Genomic DNA, 23,590 nt, shown 5'->3' with positions numbered 1-23,590 from the left:
CAATACAACAAGATGTTGATAGTAGTGACACTTACCATGGTGATTCCAATTCAGGGAGTCAAATCCAAATCCTTTCTGATGAGGCTTCGGGTCCATGTGATTCTAACAGTGACAGTCCATCTGCGAATTCTGTTATGTCCAATCCAGACGTTGGTGATTCAGTGATTGTAGATGTGTTGTCGTCAGATCACGAACAAGGCAAAATTACAACACGAGCTGGTAGAGTCGTAAAGAGAGTCAACCGTCTTATAGAGACCATGGCCCAAAAGCCATTCAAAATGCCAAACTTGTCGAACAGTTTTCTAAAAAAGTCTCAGTCAGTTTTAAGTTTGTTTTGATGACACTATATGTTGACAAGTCTACTTTTTTTTGGTCATTTTGGCAGATAATCGATGCTGTTAAATTGCATATAAGACACTTTATGTGAGTGAGGATTTCACACAATTGAATGATTACATGTGGTATGGTGTATTTGGCAACATACTTTACTAAGAGGTTTTGAGGCCTGATCAACCTCAAATTCCTCTGTATCTGTCAGGACAGATAGCTTTCAGTGCTGTAATTATGATGTTCATGTAATGGGATTTCTTGAAAACTCCTCTTCATAGATGTGCAGAAATTTTGATGAAATTAGGGGAGGTGAATGTAACAGGTGTTATATTATTTTTATTAATTTCACTCAAAATTCTCCTTGTTATTCATCAATTATTTTTATTTAATTGTGTATTTTCAAAGTTGTTCTTTATATATCTTATATTTCAGAGTTAATGAAATCATAGTTGTTTGTTTTCAATGTGTTGGTGTATTTTGGAAAATTGCGCGTGGCCCCTTTAAGTGTCGTTTTCCGGTTCCGCCTGCTCTCACTCAGTTCGCGGCAAACGCGATTGAGGAGAGGTTGGTGAGCTCCTAAGGAAGGCACATATACTCAGCTTTGCCATTTGTTTGCTTTATTCATACAGAATAAAAGCCTGTTAATTCCCATATGACTGGTTCCTTTCGCCTAATCACAACACAACGCAGAGTAAAGCGAGGACCGGTCACATATAGTAACGTATATTTACCAAATATTATTCTGTTAGAAAATCTGGAATCTGGTCGTTCAATTCACCTTTAATGATGTCCAAATTAAGTTCTTAGAAATGCATATTACAACTAATACATTTTGATTAAAATCTACCAAATTCCTTCATGAAAGATGTTTTTTTTTACTTATTAAAGATATCAATAATTTTGATACATCAATGTATTGCAACATGTTTGCTATTCCTACAAATTTAGCCATGCAACATAAGATCCAGGGTCATTTATAAGAATACTTTGAAAATTCTATAAGAATTTTCCTTGGCAACAAGATTGGTAAATGTATTGAGGTGCACCGTAAATATGCTAGAATAGTAAAAATATCCAAGTTAAACTTTTTTTCTTAAGCTTGTTAAGAGTGCATATTTTATTAAATATGTAATTTAAAATATTATTTTGAGGAGTTAATTGGTTGAACAGTAAACAAATACTAGTATGAACTAGCTACAAAATTGTAATTAATTGTCAATGCTTGAAATAATTTCACACAAATGTCATCAAATAAATTTTATTTTTGATAAATTCGTCATTTCAATTAAATAGCATCCAGAAACAAACTGATTTAAAGGTGCCATTCCAAGAAAAAGCTAAAACATTAAAGTGAACAGAAAGATCAAAGTAATCATAGATCTACACCACCACCAATTAAAATAATAAGTTTTCAATATTCAATAAAAAAATAAAAACACTAATATGAATGAACAGAAGGTCATTTCTTTATTTATATACTTCTTTATTCCCCTGTTCTTACTACTGCTGCGGAAATTGATTTTATTGTGACACCTAATGTTCTCATCTCCAATTAGATTTTTTAATTAAAACTTTTCTGAAATATGAAGGGAGTTTAGAATTCATTCTAAGCATTTCATCACAACGGAAACAGTGAAATAAATGACATAATCTTTGCAGTCCAAGAGATTTAAAAATCCACAGTATTGATTTACAAAATTCACATTAACTGATATTTTCTAAAAGATGCGTCAGACAGATAAAAACAGAGGCATTAGTGTTGATATGTTACTAACACACTCCAGAAAGCCTACCAGCTCTACAAAGAGCTAAACAACAGAAGGATTTGAATTTAAGTTGCAGCACAACACTTAAAATCACAAACGCTGAAAGATTAACAGTAAAATAAAGGAGTGAAGTGAAAGTGTTTTGAGTGTTTGCAGCTCAGCGTTGAGTTTTCTGCAGCTGTCATCATCCCTTCTCCCAAAATATACTAAAGTGCTTCTGTCTATGCAAGCAAAACCTCCAGCACACTTCGGGAAAAACAACAACAATAATGATGTGGTAGAAAAAGCCTCAACTCTCTGACTGAATCTCGCTGATCGTTCCTGACGCTGCCAGCCTACAGCACTGGTTTCATCTTCTGACTTTTTAAAAATACTCAGGAGAGGTGGTTTTTAAACAGCACAGGATGAACATTAGGGTTTGTGGGTCATGTGGAGGGCAGGGGCATCACTGTATGACACTTGTGTGTTGATGTGTAGAGGTGGTGTTTGCGCCGCAGTCCACATACAGGTACTTTTCCTGAGACACCTGCTCAGCGTGGCCGAAATACACAGCAGTGACAGTCATCCTGCAGAAACACAGACTCTTTATTAGGATATAGTCTCAAACTGATATATATATATATATATATATATATATATATATATATATATATATATATATATATATATATATGATATGTTATATATTGTTGTGTATCTAGAATGAGTAAACAAACCCCTAAATTCTGCTAAATGATTTGCAGGGCATTAAACATTTTTGTTTATATGTGTGGCCCTATAATACTTAATTTGTCACAGATTTTCAAAACTCATGGCATGATGTGCTTCAATTCTTGTTTTTTCAAAAAAATGTTTTTTCTTTGGTCTTAAGAAGCATTAGGCTTGAGAAATCCTGGAGTGACTGATTTGTGGTTGATTATTATATTGTAAAACAAGCAAAGCAAACAAAAAGAGAGAAAGGAAAAGGAAAAAAATACTAACAAACCTGCAACTTTTTAAAAAACAAAAATTCTATTTTAAAACAAAGCAAATATAAAATGTTTGCACACTGATACACTGCTGAAAAGATGTTTTACTAATAGAAAAAAACATACAAGGTCACATCAATACCAAAACCTTAAATAAATAAAATAAAAAAGAACTTAATAAATGCCAATCAGTACCAAAACCTTAAAAAGTAAAAACATACAGATAAAAATAATAAACTTCTCTACAATTTTTAAGAAATACAAAATCAATTCTTGACCTTCCAAAAACAAACAAACAAAAACAATAACTACAACTTAAATAAACTGCAGATAAATACAATAATAATACTAAAATACAATACCATAATACATGAAAATAAAAAATATATATATTTGATTTTAAAGAACTAAATCAAAACCTAATAAATCTAATAAAAAAATGATAAGAATTTAAATAACTGCAAATCAATATAAAATAACCAAAAGATGATTAATAATTTAATTAATGCAGAGTAGTTGACAGCACAGGTTTCTTCTGTCTTTTATTGTTTTTGCTGCCTCCACGAATGACATGGAGCAATCAGAGGAAATATTTATAAATTTTCAACACAAATCAGATACAGCATGTTATTAGTATAAGAACTTGTTGTTGTTGTTTTTTTCTGCATTGTGTTTGTGGATGTACACAACATTTTGTATTATTAAATCCTGACAACATTAAATTGAAATGAACTATCCTTTATTACACGAACATTAAAATAAACACAATCAGCATCAGGGGCCTGTTTCAGAAAGCAGGTTAAGTGAAAACTCAGAGTAGTTTAACCCTGAAATGAGACAAACTCTGGGTTTTCCGTTTCAAAATGGCAGGTTTGTTAAACTCGAGAAAGCAGGGTAAGTCAAGCCTGTTTCTAAAAGAGAGTTAACTTTAACTCAGAGTCAGTTACCGTGGTAACTTACTCTGTGAATCTAACCTGGTCCGGAGCAGGTTTTATTCTCTAAACTCTGAGTTTCTGTCGGTCTCCTCCCCTTTTTTAAAGATGAAGCGGCATTTCTCGCATTAGTCTTACATTTCCACACACTTATTTTAGAGCTCATTTTGGAGATGTGCATAAAAACGATTGATGGAAACGTCATGATTCACATAACTTTTGAAAATACGCATAATATAACAAGTGCATAACTGAGTGGGTTAAACTTTTATTTGATAGATGCACATAAACTACGAAGTGCACTTAAATTACAGTATGTACATTAAAAAATGGTTTGTTAGAGATGATGATAAAAATGTGTGTGAAAAAACAAACCAGCAGACTGAGCACACTGTAGAACATCTTAAATGGTGTTTTAGTCAATCTAAAATGCATTTACTGTTTCAGTATTAGTGTATATTATTAATTACCTCCGAGCTTCTGGAGTGTGTCAAGATCTCCGCGTCTGGCTTCAAACGCCCCCACGTGTTCATTGTGTGTCAATTGTCTTCTGAGGCTCAGGTACATTAATTAAATAAAAAATCATGGATGCAGCTTCTTCTACCGCAGTGATTCTGTTTTTACTGTTGATATTTGGCGCAAGTTAATCAGGAAGTGACGATTGTGTTCTCTTCGACTGTTTGGATAAAAACGCTGCTTTATTTTTAGGCGTTATTCCAGTTTTGCACAAATTATTGTAATAGCCTATATTTTGATGAAAACACAGCTATTGCCTACATTTTTGTCACACACAGAACAAAGTCACGTACGAGGCTTGTCCTTTTTTTTTTATCATAAATAATTAGCTTAACCTTCGACATGCACTGTTACTAGATTAATGGGATTATTATTCTGTCTAAAAATTATTTTATTACTGCTTACCTTCTTAATGTTATATCAACCTCTATCACTTGATCAATAAAAAGGCAGACACAGAACAAGTGCGCCGTTAAATCTAGTAAAACTGATAAAAGTGTATAAAAGTTTAGAAAAAAGTATAAACGTCACACATTACATTACTTATTTTATTATACTTAAAATGTTTAAATACTTAAAATTAAAAATTAGGCATTAACTTGAGCAGCTGTTTTCCCACGCTGTTTCTGTTTCACTGATGGTTGCTTCATTTTAAATATATACGCTCATATTTGCTATAACTTTGCATGAGCACATCAAGTTCAGCCGGAGAAAGAAATGCTTATCTCTTTTTTTAAGATGTTGCCATGGTCACTCGTAATATCTGCGCTCTATTGATAATGCCTTTTTATAGTCACGGTGCGCGCGCTTAACTCTGAGTTGGTCTACTCAAAGTTGATTGACCCAACTCAGATCAGCTATTCTGAAACCGAAAACTCAGAGTTTTTAATCTCTCGGTAAATCAACTCAGAGTTCAAGTTTAAACTCCGAGTTGTTTGAACCTCCTTACTGAAACAGGCCCCTGGTCTATTGGAATGTTTTGTTTTTTCCATTCTGTTTATTTGCATAAACTGTTTATTTCACTAAACAAAATCTGATTTTCCCATAAAAAATACTTACCGCATCAAAACAACTACGTTATGCACTTTAATTGCCTGCATGGTACAGTATTCACTGTAAAAAAAACAAAAAAATAAAAAAAAACAATCACACATATTAGTGCACTGTATAATCAACTTTCTTTATAAAAGTTTTACTAATGTAATGCTACATTGGCAAATACTTACTATATGTAGTTAATCTCATTGGCTATGGTGGTGGGAACGGTGTAATCAATCTAAAAATGAAACAGTGACATGCTTGTTATCTAATATTTACATGGAGAGGAAGTCAGATACAGAGTCATGTGACTAACAATAACTTACTGGGAGGAAGCTAAACACTTTATGTGTGTCATAGTTTTCTCATTATGAAAGTTTATAAAAATAACAGACTGGAATATTTGTATTATTCACTTTGTAATACTACACAGTTTAAAAATAAATAAAGCTTTTCAGAGCATAAGATAATTCTTTTTAAAACAATAAAAAAAATCTAAATAATTGAACACAAAAAGTAATTGAATAAAAATGCTCATACACATACAAAAGCTCTTTTGAATTCTTATTATCACAATATAATGTTAAATATATTATACTATAATATATACATAATTGTTTTTAATTTTATTTCTAATTATGCACTATATATATATATATATATATATATATATATATATATATATATATATATATATATATATATATATATATATATATATATATATATATATATATATATATATAGACACACACATTTTTTATTTTTTATATACAACAGTTCTGTCTGGTTCTTGAATCTGATTGGCTGATAGCTGTGCGAAATATGCTAGTAACAGCACTAGTCCCACCTCTTCACCCTTCACCCCTGTGTATTACTCCGCTCACATACAGCAACAAGCAGAGTACACTCTACAGTTTGACAAATATTTCTGCTGTTGGACATCATACTGTACTTTTAAGGCTTTTTATTTGAGAATGTAGTTGTTTATATTGTAACTATGCAGTTTATTTATAAAGATAGTGCCTATTTTAAAATATTTATAATTTCTGAGAGACAGCACTTCAGCGGCCATTAGTCTGTCATACTGAGCTGACCAAAGATGGTTGACGTTGTCTTTCCACAAGATGACCCTTAGAAGATTAAAACTAAAATTTCTGACTACAGCTGATGAAATCATTATTAAACTAGTAAGTGATATTCTAAGTCGATCTCTCTCTTTTGTATGTTGCAGTGCTGTATTGTAGTGTATTGAGTGTGAGATGAGACTCGCATTTCAGAAATCTGTGCTGTGTTGGCAGAAAAATGCCTGCATGCGTTTATCATCTTCCTTATTGCGAACACAACAGCAGTCTGGTCGTGATTGTGCTGCTTTTTTCAGGGTTAATTATTATGATATCCTGACTGCAACAGAGAAATACTGTAGATCAGTGGTCACCAAACTTGTTCTAGGAGGGCCGGTGTCCTGGAGATTTTAGCTCCAACCCTAATCAAACACACCTGAACAAGCTAATCAAGGTTTTACTTGGTATACTTGAAAAATCCAGGCAGGTGTGTTGAGGCAAGAATCCTGCAGGGACACTGGGCCTTCAGGACCGGGATTGGTGACCCCTGCTGTAGACTGTAATACTGTAAGGAGATATCTCTGTAGACTGATAGGATTTCATGTCACATTCAGCCTTATAATCTTAAAATGTGAGCAAAATCACCTGTTTTGTCATCACTTTAGACATTATTCTAGAGAATCATTCAAACACTAACTCTAAAGTGACGCTGGTGAATTAGTAATGGCTGCTGCTGTTCTGACGTCAGCTGCAGATGTGAATGAATGGCGGTAGGAAGTAGTTTTTAATACAAAAGGGATTTTAGACTCTCCGTGTTTGATTTTCTTTTTTATATACATGATTGTACCGTCAAGCTTTTGTATAAATGCAATATCACACTTAAAGCAGTACGATTATGGCTGTAAATCAGCACGGGTAAAACACTAAACCTCTTGCCAATGCACGCCTCCCACCAGTGCTCATAAACAGCCATATCGCACTGCTACTCATGTGATGTATATAAATTAGTTTCTTCTGGATTTTTTTATCAAATAAATACAGCAATGGTAAATGCAAGAGATATTTTTCAAAAGCAATAAAAATATATTTTTTAATTTCATATATATGAATCAAAATAAGGCCATCAAAACAGCAGAATTCTGATCTAACTTACATTTTTATCCTATATATCATAATGTGCCCTGTTTAATTATATTGTTTTCACGTAATTAATAATAATTTATTACCCTGACTTACCCCATTTATCCCAGTAAACCATAACAAAAATACAACAAAAACCTGTCTGGGACATTTAAAACAAGAATCATTTGATGAAATATTCAAATAAGTGAAGCATGACAGTGCAGCCTCAAAATACTAATTCAATGTTATTTTACTTCATACTTTGCCAATATCCTTAAATCACCTAGGGTTTTACCCATGTCTGCGAAAACTTTTAAAAAATTATAATTTAAAACATAACATACAGTTGAAGTCAGAATTATTAGCCCCCCTGCCCCTGTTTATTTTTTCCCCAATTTCTATTTAATGGAGGGAAGATTGTTTCAGCACATTTCTAAGCATAATAGTTTTAGAAATTTCTAATAACTGATTTATTTAATCTTTTTCATGATGACAGTAAATAATATTTTACTTGATATTTTTCAAGACACTTCTGTATGGCTTAAAGTGACATTTAAAGGCTTAACTAGGTTAATTAGGTTAACTAGGTAGGCTAGGGTAATTAGGCAAGTTATTGTATAACGATGGTTTGTTCTGTAGACCAGTGGTTCTCAAACCTTTTTCATCAAGTACCACCTCAGAAACAATTTGTCTCTCCAAGTACCACCAAAATGAAAAAAAAGCAGCTACAACTCTGCATGGTTAAAAAAAACGTGGTAGATTTCCTTAGAAATATAGGCTATATGTCACATATGGAATATTATTTACATAATTTCGGTAAATTTTGAAATGTGTGTAGCATGTACATGACATATTTCATTCCTCCATGTACCACTAGAAGGAAGCCTACGTACCACTAGTGGTACACGTACCACAGTTTGAGAACCACTGCTTTAGACTATCGAAAAAAAATAGCTTAAAGGGGCTAATAATTTTGTCCCAAATTTTTTTTTCAAAATTAAAAACTGCTTTTATTCTAGCCGAAATAAAACAAATAAGACTTTCTCCAGAAGAAAAAATATTATCAGACATACTGTGAAGATTTCCTTGCTCTGTTAAACATCATTTGGGAAATATTAAAAAAAGAAAAAAAATCAAAAGTGGGCTAATAATTCTGACTTCAACCGTATATTATGATAACATATTATTTTCTACATCTTTAAGCACAGAGCAAAGTAAATATGTTGTTTCATTTTTACATACATATACCTGTTACGCTAAATATACATTATTCTAATCACATTTAAACATTTTATTCTCACTAAAGTATTTTTTAACAACAAAGCAGACACTTATTATACTTTTTACAATTAAAAAATATTTAATGTCACTTTTGTAAATGTAACTGTATGTAGGCACCAAAATGGGATTCAAATGATAAGAAATATAATGAAGTCACTGTAGTGAATCTAAAAGAATGCAGTTGAACACATACCTGTCGCATATCCAGAGGGATGATGGTGGTGACATTATTAGCGACAGAGTTTCCAATCACAGTGTTGTATAACTGCACCTGTGCTGTGATGTTGGCCAGCTGTATTGGATAGAAATTATTGTTGGTGATATTGAGGGTACTCTGAGAAGGAGAAAAAATACAGATGTTTAACAATAAGGCATAAAGGGTCAGACTTTACAATAAGGTTTCATTAGTTAATGTATGTACTAACATACCGTGATGTTTAGATATACTTTATGTAGGTTGTGATCATATGTGACGTAGGATGACTTCACTCCAGCATAAGAGACGTTGATAGTCCGAGGGAACAGGAAAAACACAGCCAGACCAGAAAGTAGCAGACACAGAAAGACTGATATGGACACATACAATGTCCTAGGATGGTACAAAAAAAAGAAGAAGAAAAAACAGCCATACAATATTTATATTATATATTCCATGGTGATGTGTAATAGATATTTAAATGAACTTACGTTCGTCTTGGCTTGAGCCTCTGGTCGCTGTATGGTATTAAAGCAACTAGTTGGTTTTCTTGATCTGAGAACAATAAATTCAGGATATTAATTATTCATATTACTTCAGATTAGTCCCTTATTTATCAGGGTTCGCCACAGCGGAATGAACCGCCAACTACTCCAGCATATGTTTTACACAGCAGATGCCCTTCCAGTCGCAACCCAGAACTGGGAAACACCCATACATTCTCGCATTCACACACACACACTCATAAACAACTGCCAATTAGTCAATCTAATTCATCTATGGCACATGACTTTGGACAGGAGCATGCGGAGGAAACCCTCGAGTAACATGCAAACTCCACATAGAAAAGCCAACTGAACCAGAAAGAACCAACTGAAACCTGTAAAATGTGAACGCTTTCACTTCAGACACTAGTTGAGGGGGATCACGGGACTGATCATGACGCGAAGATGACCATCACTGACAGATGGAGATACGGCTGCGGGGAATAAACGGTTCATTTTCACAATAATACCACACAACCCTGTGCTGTGTTTGTGCCAGTCATTTTTTTCTGATGGCTGATGCAATAACCTACGCTGCAACGCAGGATTCGTTGGCAGTTTGCTATTGAAGGAGCAGTAGAGACTATAGGACTTTGTCAGACTTTGACAGGACTTTTTTCAGTAACTTTTACAGTTCAAATTGACCCGTTTCTTCTTCCTCCGGATCATAACATGTAAGTGTCATTAAAATTGTTTTCTCGTTTTGTGAAGTTTGCAAAATATGTGTTTAATTGTGTTTTATAAGTTGTTTAATTGTGTTTATAAGTTGTTTAGTTTATAAGTTTAAAACTTATAGCTTGTGATCACTTTGATTATAGAGCAGTGCTTATCTCTCAGGTTAAATCTGTTCACATATCAATCAAAAACTATGTTAAAAACGTGACGCGTGTTTCTTCCTTTACCAAATTAAATGCGTTTCTGAACTTGCGATCCTCTGCCATTTGCCTTTGCGATGGCCTCCATCAGCTGTTCATCCACGCGCATCGCGGTCAATTTACAAAATAGTTCAACTTTTGTGAAGATTAATACTGAATGTGTGCCGTTATTACTCAAGGTTAGGATTAAGAGGAGAGTAATATGCTGATGTTAACCTGCATTGCTTTATTGCACGCATGCATTGGGTTCTCACATATTTTCTGCTACTTCATACTGTAGCCGTGGTGAACATTGTCAAAGTAAACTAAATCGTCACTTCCTGATTAACTGGTGCCAAATATCAACAGTAAAAACAGAATTTGCTGCAGTATGAAAGGCTGCGTCAATCTTTTCTACATCTAATAAATGACTTGCGCCTCAGAAGGCAAACTTGACACACAGTGAATGCACAGTGTCGTTTGAAGGTGTCAGACGCGAAGCACAGAGGCTCTTGATCCTGGAGGTCATTAATAATATAATAAGACTAATTTTTAAGCGGTAAGGCATTTTAGAATGACCAAAACAACATTTCAGATGTTCTACAATGTGCTCAGCCTGCTGGTTTGTCCATTTACACACATTTTCATCATCACATGATCTCTTATAACAAAATCACATGACCTTTTTTACCGTGCATACTGAAATTTGTGTGGTAAAAGTGTTTCCATCATAGTATATGTGCATCTTTTCTTATCAAATAAAAAGTTTATCCTACTCAGTTATGCGCATAATGCGCATTATGAAGTTTCCATTAACCGCTTTTTTATGCGCATGTGCAAAATGTGCATAAAAATAGGTGAATGGAAACATGACTAATGAAAGTGTTTTTTGACCTTGAACGCATATCAGTCCTTTATAATGCAAAATAGGGGTTCTTTTAATACTTATTATAACACAATTATTAACAATTGTTTTTCATTTTATTATTGTCAGTAATGAAAATTGCCTCTTAATTTTTAGGGGTTTCCCCCACAAGTCCTTAATTTTCTACTCTTTTTCATTTATTTTGAACAAAGCATGAATCAATTTCTGAATTCTCCTGTAACGATAAAAATGTATTTACTGTCACTTTAATGATGAATTTATTGTGTCCAGTCCAGATATAAAAATCATACTTTTTTCCAAACTTTAAAATATTAGTGCATCATTGTTTGCAAAAATATATCAAGGAACACTAATAATGATTTTTAAAATGCATCTTAAGTGCCAACTTAGGAAATTAGACCGATTTCTGTCATAATTCATAAGACATTGAAGGCATTCAGCATTGACATCACAAAAACGAAATGCAATTTTTAAACTCGTATAACATACAGTTAACATTATACTTATATCACTTAAAACAGGGGTGTCCAACGTCGGTCCTGGAGGGCCGGTGTCCAGCAAAGTTTAGTTCCAACCCCAATCAAACACACCTGGGCTAGCTAATTAAGCTCCTACTAGGCTTTCTAGAAACCAACTTGCCTCAACACACCTGCAAGTATGAGCTAAAATCACGTTTGGACGTGCCTGACTTAAAACTTATATCACTTAAAAAATACAATCTCAATGACCAGTTAAAATCTCGAAAGATATGTAGTAAAATGTTATGTGCTGTCATAATGGCAAAAATAAAATAAATCAGTTATTACAAATTAGTTATTAAAACTATTATGTTTAGAAATGTGTTGATACATTAGAAACTTTCACAAAAATGCACAAATCTTAATTGTTTTACACTTAAGACCACAACTATATATTGTATATTACAATTAGTGGTATGAAGTAACGGATGGAGGTAGACAATTCTGGTCTTACTTCTTGGTATTCTTCCTGTCCCTTGACAAGTTGGACAGGTGATGCTGTCTCTTCCTGTGAATTCGACGTATGGAAACTGTGAAACATCTTCTTTATCGCCCTCGGTTTCAGACTTTGAGTCTTCGGTCAGTTTTTTCTCGTCCTCTTTTTGCCTTGGCATGGAAAACAGAGACTTTCCCATGTTTGGGCCTACATTGAAAAATGGAATCATCCATAAAATTGCATTGCAGTGCAAGTCATAAAAGATCATCTATGTGTTCTTTAGATAATTGAGGTAAAGATGGGACGTTTAAATGTTCTCCTTAATGAGTTAATTTCAGAAAAGTATTCTTTGCATATTCTAATTAGGGAAATCAAGTTAGCTGCCAATGACTGTCAATGTAGAACATAGTTCACAGTCAATTAAATAGTGCTAATGTTAATTTCAAGTCCTACTTACATGAGATTTTAGACCGAATATTCAAAGTACTAAATAGGAAGCATGTCACAAATTGTTACTCAAGGAATGTGCGAATATAAAACCAACTTTACCTCAATCTGTAGATGTAGCTACATGTTTTCATGAACATGAACATAATATACATGTGACTTGAGCTATGATCTGCTATTTTATAATGTATTTTAGCCTAAATAAAGTATACAGTACATTTTATTAATTATTGTCGTTTAATACATTAAATTTGTTAGTCTTTTCTCAACTTAACAGTATTATTTCACAACTCGTGGATATAATAAACCTGTTAATGTTTAATGGTAAACAGAGAAGCAAGATATCTACACAACCTCCGGCCGACATTCTAGCACGTTTGATCGGATACAATACAACACTGATGGTATATATATATAAACACATTACCCTGAATTTACATTAATTTAGCTGCATCGATGCATTTATATTTAGCTAAAGTTACATAAAGAGTATTACTAACACGCACGCGATGTACATGGAGATTGTGATGTAACAGGCCTAAAAACTGGTCAAGTACAATACGACATTGCTGTTATAAGGTTGTAAGTTCAGGGTTAATGTGAAAAATAAGGTGACTGGAATATAAGTAAATGTGTTTTACCTTGTTTTGAAAATTCCTCCCGTGTGTTCGTATAATACAGTCGCTACAGTGTCGTTACTCCCAATCGTGGCGTGTTGTATTTTTCCAACAAGCCCCGCCTTCTGACTTAATATGCGACACTGTAGTCGTCGTGTGATTGGGCGATAGCTATGTACGTCAACGTTTAAAGCCAATCATATTGCAAAAGGCGGGATTTGTCAGACGGCTATATCTAAGCCACGCCCCTCGTTTGATAGTGCAGTCTCAAAGGCGTGTACATGTGTTTTGCTTTGGCTTTTATTTTATTTATTTGGTACACATTTATGAAACGACTATTAAAGGTAAGTATTCGATGTTACACAAATGAAAGTAAAAAAGTATAAGGAATAAAACAGCAAATCAACAACTACAACTAAAACTACTTTCCCATGTGAGCAGGTGTGTCTAATAGAATTACATACAGACGTATTACATTTGTATCTGGTGATTTATTTATTACACAAGCATAACGACTAATACGGGTTTTATTAAATATGCTGAGATAGCTTCTTAGATTTATATTGTATTTGTTAGAATTTACATATTTTTTAATATTACAGTGTCTGTTAATGTACTTCAATAATAAACATTTCAATTCAAATCAATAAAGAAATAGTAATAATTCAAAGAAATAATAAAAATTGGCTTTAGTTAGTTTCCCATATAGATCGTGTAACATGATATGTGGTAATATCACACATTATGCTGGGACAGGAAATAAAGAATTAGAGTTGAACATGTTTAAAGTAACAGAACCGTTACAGACTTTCATAGCAAGAAAACAGTTAAAACTTATAAAACATGTGCTTTATTTAATATCCTGCATTAATTCATATAGTTTTCTTATTTATTTATTTATTTATTTTTTGTTTGTTTTTCTATCTCATAGTCTTTCTTTTGATTTGCCTGTATTTCTTTAAAAATTGTCACTTTTCTCGTTGAAAAAAAAAACACTTGTATTATTTGTACTATTCTTCTATCTGTTTATCTGTTGCAATTGCCTGTTGGTATTGCAGTAAATAAATGTATAAAGAAATATTGCATATATCTATTGTTTACACAAATTAAAAGCATAAATTAATTATTTGTGAATAACTTGTGGTACATACAAAAGTGTCTTGCCTTCAAATAGGCTTGAGGTTAACACATCACAAAATTATTTCCGCTGTTTCAAGATCTGCAAAGAGAGTCAACCTTAATTAAAAGTAACAACATATCATTTGCTTGAGGATATCATATAGCATGCTAAGATTTTTTTTTGTTGTTTTTGAAACATGACAATAAAACAATTTTAGAATAATTAATTTTAACATATATTAGAGAAAAATATCTCATATATATTTGAAAAAATACTAGTATGCTAATTTTTTGTAAATACTATAATATATTTAAACATATAGTAAAGTTAGAAAATACCCACACACACACACACACACACACACACACACAAATAAGTAACACACACACACACACACACACACAAATAAGGAATAATATTTTGTTTAAGTTTTAGCAACTAATAATGTTGGCCTTTGAGAATTTAACATGCCTGCTTTGAGTAGATATGAGCTGTTCTAGGTTAAAACCAAAACCTCGAATCGTGTCAATCATAAACTCGGCCTTCTTAGATTGGCAGTGGACTAAACCATTTGTACTACAAAAGGTGGATTACAGGGCGTTGTATTACTAAAGGTTTTTCGTTGTTCTCCTCAAACTGGATGCGCAGTCGCGGAAAACTGTTCTTTAGCATAAAGTGTGATTATTCAGGAAGCAAAACAGATTTGTAACACTCCACATTTTTAAATTTGCAAACTATAGTTCTCATTCGGACCCCTGTAATTTTACGCGTATTGTGTTTGCAGCGGCCTGTTGAGCTCACCTGAGTTTCGGGTTTCACTGCGGTAGGAAATGGAGGACGCACCTGCCTGAGAAAACACAGCTGCTTTATCGACAATTACACGGACTTTCTCTACATACTTTTGACGGATCGTACGCTTTTAAAGCTCTTATGTTTTAATAGATATCAAGAAAATATGTCGCTGGGTGTAATATTTACCCTCCTTTTGTTCACAGGTATGGGCATTTCTTCTTTTTTCTAACCTAAGCTAATTTGCGATTAGCATGGTTTACTGTTTTGACTTCTTTGTCAGTTACATTTGCATACCAAAGTATCACGCTAATCATATTTTAGTTTATTTATACATGTAGGCCTATACAAACTTTATGTATGGTGTGTTTAATAATTTACAACAAAAATGTCCAATAGCTCTAATTGAGCATTGTCGAATGGTCGTTCACAACTTTTAATCCCACCACTACTTGTGGAAATCACCATGAATGGCAGATATGAGAGCTTCCATTTTGAAATATACCACAGGTATTTACACATTGTGCAATGGTTTCAGTTTGTCTTATTTGGATTTGCTTGTTGTTCAGTGGAGGGTAAATGTGGATTGTGTGGGAGGTGGTCATGTCCCATTCACCGCAAAATGGTATCGGTCGGACAGATGAGTCACATCCTCTATCATGAACCACCATAAATGACACTGTCCTACAGACTGATGCCATAATGTTCTTTATTGAGATATAGTTGGTGTTATATTCACTCATTTAAGGTTAGACATCTTCTTAATAATATAGTTTCAAAAAATATTCTTAACAAAATCTAAATAGGGAAATCCTAGTAACAGCCAATGACTATCAAAGTACATTGTTCACAGTCACTTAAATAGTGCTAATGTTGTTTGAAGTCTTTCTTTTGATTTCACACCGAATATTAAAAGTATGGTAAACAATATAGGGACCATGTCACAAGTTGTAACTGATCGAATGTCTGAATATAAAACCAACTTTACCTCAATATTTTCTGTCACCTGTTTGAAAAGTTTGCGAACCCTATTTTAATAATCCCAGTCAGTGCTCAAGTGGCCTGTTAGGGTCTTTCTAAGGTGAAAGGTGTTTGTTTTCAAGGTGTTATTAAACTGTTTTGCATGAAAATACTGTTTTATTATAGCTTTTGTGAAAGGCATTGTTCATTGAACAGTTTAAGTGGTTTTCCTAACAAAGGGAATAATACATATTATTTAGGCATGATATGTGACATTGTATGTTTGCTTCCTATGTTGTGTATGCAAATATACAGTTTGTTTCCTACATCACTGTAAAAATAATTGAGGTAAAGTTAGTTTTAAATTCATACATTCAGACTTTCTTCTTAATAATATAATTTCAAAAGCATATTCTTTGTAAATACTAAATTCTTAATGGTGAAATCATATTAGCAGCCATTGACTCTCAAGAGTACAACATTGTTTACAATCAATAAAACAGTGTTATGTTGTTTTAAGTCATTCTTACATGTGATTTCAGACCCAATATTCAAAGTACCATGGTAAGCCATATAGGGAACATATCACAAGTTATCACTGAATGAATGTGCAAATATAAAACCAACTTTACCTCAATTAAAAAAAAGATGGGAACATGAAGAAATTAGGTTAATTTATTAGTTTTTACACATTTAAGTGATTTGAGCATAAAACAATTAATTTGTCTCTTAAAAAGCTCAAGAATTACGTTGTTTCATCTAATTTTAAATAAGTAGTAAGTAACAAGCAGCAAATGTATTTTTTTGAGGTATCTTAACTACTAAAACCCTCATCAAGCATAATTTTACCAAAATGTGGGTAAAGTATATAAAAAATGTAAAAAGTTTAAATTAGAGGTTGGGCTGTGCGATTTAATCGAAATCGAATCGTGATTTGAAATGCTACGATTATCTAATCGTGAGAGGGCTGCGATATGAAATGTAGTTGTATTATTTAATTTCTCCTACCCAGAGGAAATGCATAATTGAGTGATGAGTGTCTTGCTAAAAAGTCATTTGAAAGTATTGCCAGTGACACGAAATCTTGCAGCAAGCAACAGTAAAGTACGATTTTAGAGTATTTTCAGCCATGTTAGTTTGAGTGTTCTGTATTTTTATTATTATAAATTTCTTGTTTGTATAATAAGCTGTGCTATCTCTCTAATTTGAGTTTAGCTTGTTTACAGAAAGTTTAGGTTATTTTATTTGTGTTTACTGTTTGCTCTAGAGAAAAATTAGTGTTTCATTTCTGAATATTAAATAACAAACTTGAATAAGTGTTTAAATAAGTTAATAACTTTTCAGTTCCTTTTTTTCACTCAGTGCATTTTAGCAGTAAGAAGCTACGATACAGATTGTTAGGCTGAAGCTTGACTACAAAATGAAATCGCTAATCAAATGGAAATTTCAATATCTGTCAAAAAAAATTGCAATTGGATATTTTCCCCAAATCGCACAGCCCAAATCAGAGGTGCCCAAACTTTTTTTTATGAAGGGCCAAAAACCAAACTTGATTGAGGTTGGTGGGCCAAAGCTAAATATACCAAATAGTATTAAATAAAGTTGCCGTGGTAACTTCCTATTTTAATAATATGTAAAAATATAAAGAAAAAATACTTTAATCGTATTAATGATTGTTTTTTTTTTTTTTTTACGTTTTGTACTTCTTACAATGAAAACTTAAACAATCTCGTTTAAAACAAAATCAGTTCAATGTTTTTCTTTTCTCTTTAGTGAAATACATGTGTCTTAATAGTGTTTTTAGCAATGTGTTTTAGCAAAAAAATGTTTTAGGGTTTCATGACCCTTTAAAAAATCGTATTATTTAACAACATTTAATTGAAACATTTAGTTTCAGTTTTGCTTTTTTTGTAGCTCAGCAATTAAACAAACAAACAAACAAAAGGTTATGTTACATTAGAAATAACAATCTCTGTTTGAGGGATTCGCCTTTCCCATCATATGTCCCCATCTGATTGGTTGGCGGGCCAAATCAAAGGTTACCATGGGCCAACTTTGGCCCATGGGCCCTAGTTTGGGTATCTCTGGTTTAAATGAGTATATACCACAAAACATATACATACATGCGTGCATACATAAATGCATAATGTTATCGCTTCTCTGGATTTGTATACAAAGGGCATGTAATTTGAGTTAAATGCAAATTTGCAAATCTGTTTTAACTGATAATGTGTCTTCAGAATTAAAATTTTATTTGGACCTGTTATCTTTTTCTACAAATAAATGCTTATATTATCAGTTGTATGTCGTGTATGATGTGTAAGTTTTGTGTATGACCTTACTGTGGACGGCAAAGTAAGAATCTCATTGTACAGGGAAACGTGTTTCCTTACTGTGCACATGACAATAAACAATTGAATTGAATTAAATACTTTTAATGATGCGTTATGAGTATTTTATAAAATAACATTTTACTCTTATCCAGAGAAACAATATTAACCAAAGTTGACTTTTTTAAGATGTCAGGCTATGTTTATATACTGTAGTTTTATCCCATGTATTTAGTTAAAAAAATACTGAAACATTAGTTAAACCAACCTATCTCCATGAAAATAATGATCAAACAGCTAATGTCATGATTTACAGGTAAAACATTTATTACAAGTTATGACATTGAATGGTCATTTTCACGAAGACCACTGTTCTTGCTTCCTGTGCATGTTAAATGGACCTACTGTAAGCCTAGAGAAGCCACTTATTATTTGAAGAGACCAGACCAAAATGACCTGTTTTCATACGGTTCAATTGGCTCACATGATCTTTTCCACATGTGGTTTTTCTTAAGAAATATTTCTTTACAGAAAGTCTCAGTGAAGACTTTTCATACTGTAGGAAATACCCTCTAATGCATTGTGCTTGTTTGTGGCTTGAATTGAGTCTTTGCTATTTCCTGAAAGCTATTTTAGATGCGATTGGATCTTCATTTTATGTCTTGAAGCGAATGTACTAAATCTCCCTGTTTCATTCATATCTTGATGTTGATATATTTATGTGTTTTTTCTCCCGCAGGTGTCACCACAGGCATCAATGTGATCTGTACTTATCCACGCTATGTGGTCATAATGTTCCAGCCAGTGACGCTGCGTTGTGATTTCACCACCACATCTACAACCCCTCCACTGATCACCTGGAAATACAAGTCCTACTGCAGAGACCCGATTCAGGCTGCGTTAAACCCCAGCAGTGCTGACAATGCCATTGCTCAGTCCAACCCAAACTACAATCCCAACATAGAGTGTGCAGACAGTGCCAGGACCGTTCGCATAGTCGCTTCCAAACAAACGGCCGTCACGCTTGGAAAAGAGTATCAGGGCCGTCAGATCAGCATCACAAATAGTAAGTAAAAAAAGATGCATCTCACTTTTAAAGCAGTTCTCTGTATTAAGGATGCATGATACCATATTTAAACCAATCCGATTAGGGCTGCACAATGTATAGTTTCTGCATCAATATTGCAATGTGCGAATCTGCAATAGTCACATCACAGGAAGTCAAGTGAATTTAAACCATTTGAAAACAAAAAATGATAAAGTTACCACTTTTATGAAGATTAATTATGTTTATTTATCCAGTGAAGACTGTAGAAAGTGCTATTTTACACTTGATTATTGAATTTCTCACATCAATACTGTTAGACTCCACCAAAACACTGTTTTTTTTTTGTTGTTGTTTTATCTAGGGCTGCACTATATTCGACAAATTGGCATTGCGATATTTAGCTTGTCTGCAGTATATATCGCAATATAAATATAATTTCACAAGATAACTTATAACTCTATTTTGAATGAATTCATAATTTTACATTGATTGTTAGTATTTTGTAGACCAGTATCTGCATAAAATACTATATAATTTAATTTGATTGTTTTCTGTGGAATCAGAAACAGTATTGAGGTACAGAAATTCAATAGTATTATACAATTAAAATAGCACTTTATAGTGTATAGTTTTCATTGTATAAATAATGAAATGCAATAAATTTTGGTTTACATTCCTTTATAACCCACTCTATTGGAGGGTTAAACTTCTGTGATGACCCCACAAATCACGTTCTGTGATTCAATTCAACTGTGATGCTGATCAACTATAATCCCAACTTGACATTGCTGATTCACACTATGATATCGATGCTAAAACAATATTTTGTACAGACCTAGTTTTATTTTTGTTCTCTTGTTTTCATCTGTGATTTAATTTAATTTATTTTGTAAATATTATTAATTATCATCAATGCAATATACATTTTTATTCGAATGTTGTACATTTTATGCTGATGCTCACTCCTCATAAAAAAATCCTCCTGATTAATGTTAAATTAAAAATTCTGTTCAAATAGTCATCTTGTAAATTTTTTTTTCATATCGCAAAAAACTAAAAAATTTCATCAGATTTTTCCAATATCGTGCAACTCTAAATTGGATACTAAATGCTAGTGCAGTTTTTTTTTTTTTTTTTTTTTTTTTTAACAAAATGACAATAATTTTGATAATTTGAAGTAGAAACCCAAAAAATAATACTTGTATACAGTACAGCCCTCATAATACAGGCTATTACATTATAAAGAAAAACAACTACTATGAGAAATATGCCCTTATGTGTCAAAATACCATTAAAGATGAAGTTACTGGATGTTTAGCAGTAAAAGCTATGAGTGTTCAATAAAAGTGATTCTAAACGTATTTAGTGGTGAACAACTAAGTGATTAAGTGTATTGTCAGATGTTAGACATCTTCTTTTGTATTGTTATTATTAAATATACATTTGTGAAAAAAATAATATTGTATAGAAGTATAAACCAGTGTGTAACTGAAGCACTTGAAGCATCATTTGAGTCATGGTGCTGCTTTAAAAACTTCAGAAAACAGGATTTCAATATGTTGTGGGTCTGTCAAACAGATCATTAAGAGTTTTCTTTAATTTCATTTACTTTCTGCATGACAAGCAGTTCAAAGACAAAAAATGCTATATTGAAGCTAATATACTATCTGAGTATTGGATCGGCATATGTAATATATATGTAATATGAATTTTATGCATATATAATCTACGAGATTCATCCAGGCAAAATTAGAAGAATTCTATCTGAATAATGGCCATGCAAACATTAGTAAACCCAATCATTTTTTTAAGAGAAAAAAAGGTTATAATTAACAGGAAATATTAAGGAGGCCATACAAACTATTAGATTTAATGAAATTATTACAAGTTGTGTATTTTTTTTGTTATTATTTAGCTTATTTTCATTATTTGTTTTTTTAATACTGTAAATGGGCAGAGTGTTGATAAAAATCTATCTGCATTATTAATCTAAGATATTTTTTGTGATATTTATGAATGTAATATTTAAAAAAAAAATGATTCCAATTTTAGAACACAGAGCATACAAGGGCATTAACAACATTATTTTAACATCAAAATAAGCACAATATAAAAATAAAAATAAATAATATAATTAGTAAAAAAATCTAATTTAAGGCTTTAAAATAAACTAAATTTAAGGCTTTAAAAGAAAGTAATATTATTATTATTATGTATCTAGGCATCTACAAAACCCTCATTGTTTAAATGTTTTTTTTTTTGTCATATAAAGATGCAGACCTTAGCATTGTTCAGACTGCATGGGGTGACAGTGGGGTGTACGTCTGCTCTGCTGCCTCAGCTCAGGACCTTTCGGGAAATGGAGAGTGTTACACAGAGCTCATTGTGCTTGGTAAGTGTTTATCTTATTATAAACAAACTCGATAGACACTTAAACATGTCAGATGCAATCACACACCTCGGTCAGATTGAGTTGTGATGAAAGATGTGTGGAGTAATGGCCTTGTAGTTAGTAGTTTAGTCATTAATAATTAGTATTTGTTGTATTAGTATTACTATTAAATCTTTATCTGTTTGTGTGTCCGTGTGTGTTCATATTTATTTATTTTTCACCAGTAAAAACTTCTGTTTGCTTGTGAAGGATTCAAGACTTATGAATTAAAGGGATAGTTCACCCAAAAATGAAAATTACCTCATTATTTATTCAATATAGTTTCTTCTGTTAAACACAAAAGAAGATATTTTGAAAAATGCTGCTTGCTGGCACCTATCCACTTCTATAGTAAGAAAAAAAAACTATTATAGTCAATGGGTGCCAGCTACCAGCGTTTTTCAAAATATGTTCAGCAGATGAAAGAACCTCAAATAGGATTTAAGTAAAGTGTGAGTAAATGAAAGCAGATTTTTTTTTGCAGAGGTGAACTATCCCTCATCATATACATGCTATAGAAAACAATAATGTATTGGCAAATCCTAATATTATTTAATGGCATCATTGTTAATTAGTAGCAATAGTATTAAGTTATTTTTTTTCTTAAAAGGTCAATGCCATAAGGCCTTTTTCAGTAATTATGGCTTTGTCTTTCTTTCACAGAGAGAAAGTCAAATACTACAGACCTGCTGCCTGGCATTGATTTACTGATCATGGAAGGTAGAATAAATGCTTTTCTCTAGAGCTCTGAGCTGTACTTGAATCCTTCACCAGCCTCAGTCAGGTCTTATTCACTTGCGCACTAGGCTAGAAAAACAAACACACTTTTGAGGGACTGTGTGTTCAATATGCCAGTGCTGTATGTTGTGTCATCGTTGTGTCCTTGAATGTTGAGCGTCCCAACAGATAAAGCACTGAAAGAGAGAACAGCATATTGAATGAACTCTTTCAGTGTCTTGCAGACTTGTTTTTATTTGTGTGAAATTAAGCATGTTGGCCAGATGCTTATTAATATCCATCAATTTCAGCCTCGTAATAAACCAGCAATCATCCGCTCAAAATTATTTAAAGATCCATTATTTGGTAAGCAGCCTTGGGTAGTTAAAGAGATAATTCACTCAAAAAAAATTTATTTTGTGTCTTTTCTTCTTCTCTTGATAAGATAAGTTAAGATATTTTGAAGAATGTTGGAAACCAGCTGACATAAGCCCCTTTCACACATACAGACCTGACATCTTTCTGGAAAGGGGTCATGTGTGAACAGGCCCTTTTTGAGAATACCGATATATTCGTTTCAGCAATTTTTTCTGGATCGTTGTAACATTACCGGTAATTTGCTGGAATGCTGCTCTGTGTGAACGCAGAAGGAAGATTGCCAGAAAGAGTGCATTTATGT

The 23,590-nt window shown here is 32.7% G+C and overlaps 2 protein-coding genes across 7 annotated transcripts in view; one reads left to right on the top strand and one right to left on the bottom strand.

Moving 5' to 3' along the window:
* Positions 1-1,572: 1,572 nt before the first annotated feature.
* Positions 1,573-13,626, bottom strand: tmem106ba (transmembrane protein 106Ba). Of its 2 annotated transcripts, NM_200362.2 has the most exons (8): positions 13,541-13,626; positions 12,471-12,659; positions 9,705-9,768; positions 9,447-9,606; positions 9,211-9,351; positions 5,739-5,788; positions 5,572-5,625; positions 1,573-2,662 (listed from the first exon to the last, which is right to left on the bottom strand). In NM_200362.2, exons 2-8 carry the CDS (start codon positions 12,649-12,651, stop codon positions 2,542-2,544), a joined length of 771 nt encoding a protein of 256 aa, NP_956656.2. In that variant the 5' UTR covers positions 12,652-12,659; positions 13,541-13,626; the 3' UTR covers positions 1,573-2,541. The 2 variants fall into 2 exon arrangements, 1 of the variants encoding a protein (NP_956656.2); XR_015508413.1 differs by lacking the exons at positions 1,573-2,662; positions 5,572-5,625; positions 5,739-5,788 and adding an exon at positions 6,320-8,106 and having other exon boundaries at positions 8,931-9,351.
* A 1,827-nt stretch (positions 13,627-15,453) lies between these two features.
* Positions 15,454-23,590, top strand: part of lsr (lipolysis stimulated lipoprotein receptor) — a 25,846-nt gene continuing 17,709 nt past the window's right edge. For 2 of the 5 annotated variants that reach the window (XM_087282959.1, XM_087282958.1), the window contains exons 1-4: positions 15,454-15,631; positions 19,455-19,781; positions 22,036-22,155; positions 22,858-22,914. In XM_087282959.1, coding sequence (XP_087139085.1) covers positions 15,592-15,631; positions 19,455-19,781; positions 22,036-22,155; positions 22,858-22,914 — 544 coding nt within the window. In that variant the 5' untranslated portion in view covers positions 15,454-15,591. 5 annotated transcript variants of the gene reach the window in all.

Source organism: Danio rerio, chromosome 15, assembly GCF_052040795.2.
Source record: "Danio rerio strain M-AB ecotype USA chromosome 15, GRCz13ab, whole genome shotgun sequence".
In the NCBI taxonomy this organism is placed as follows: Eukaryota; Metazoa; Chordata; class Actinopteri; order Cypriniformes; family Danionidae; genus Danio; species Danio rerio.
Note: the sequence above shows the minus strand (reverse complement) of the source record. Positions and strands in the feature narration are given on the sequence as shown.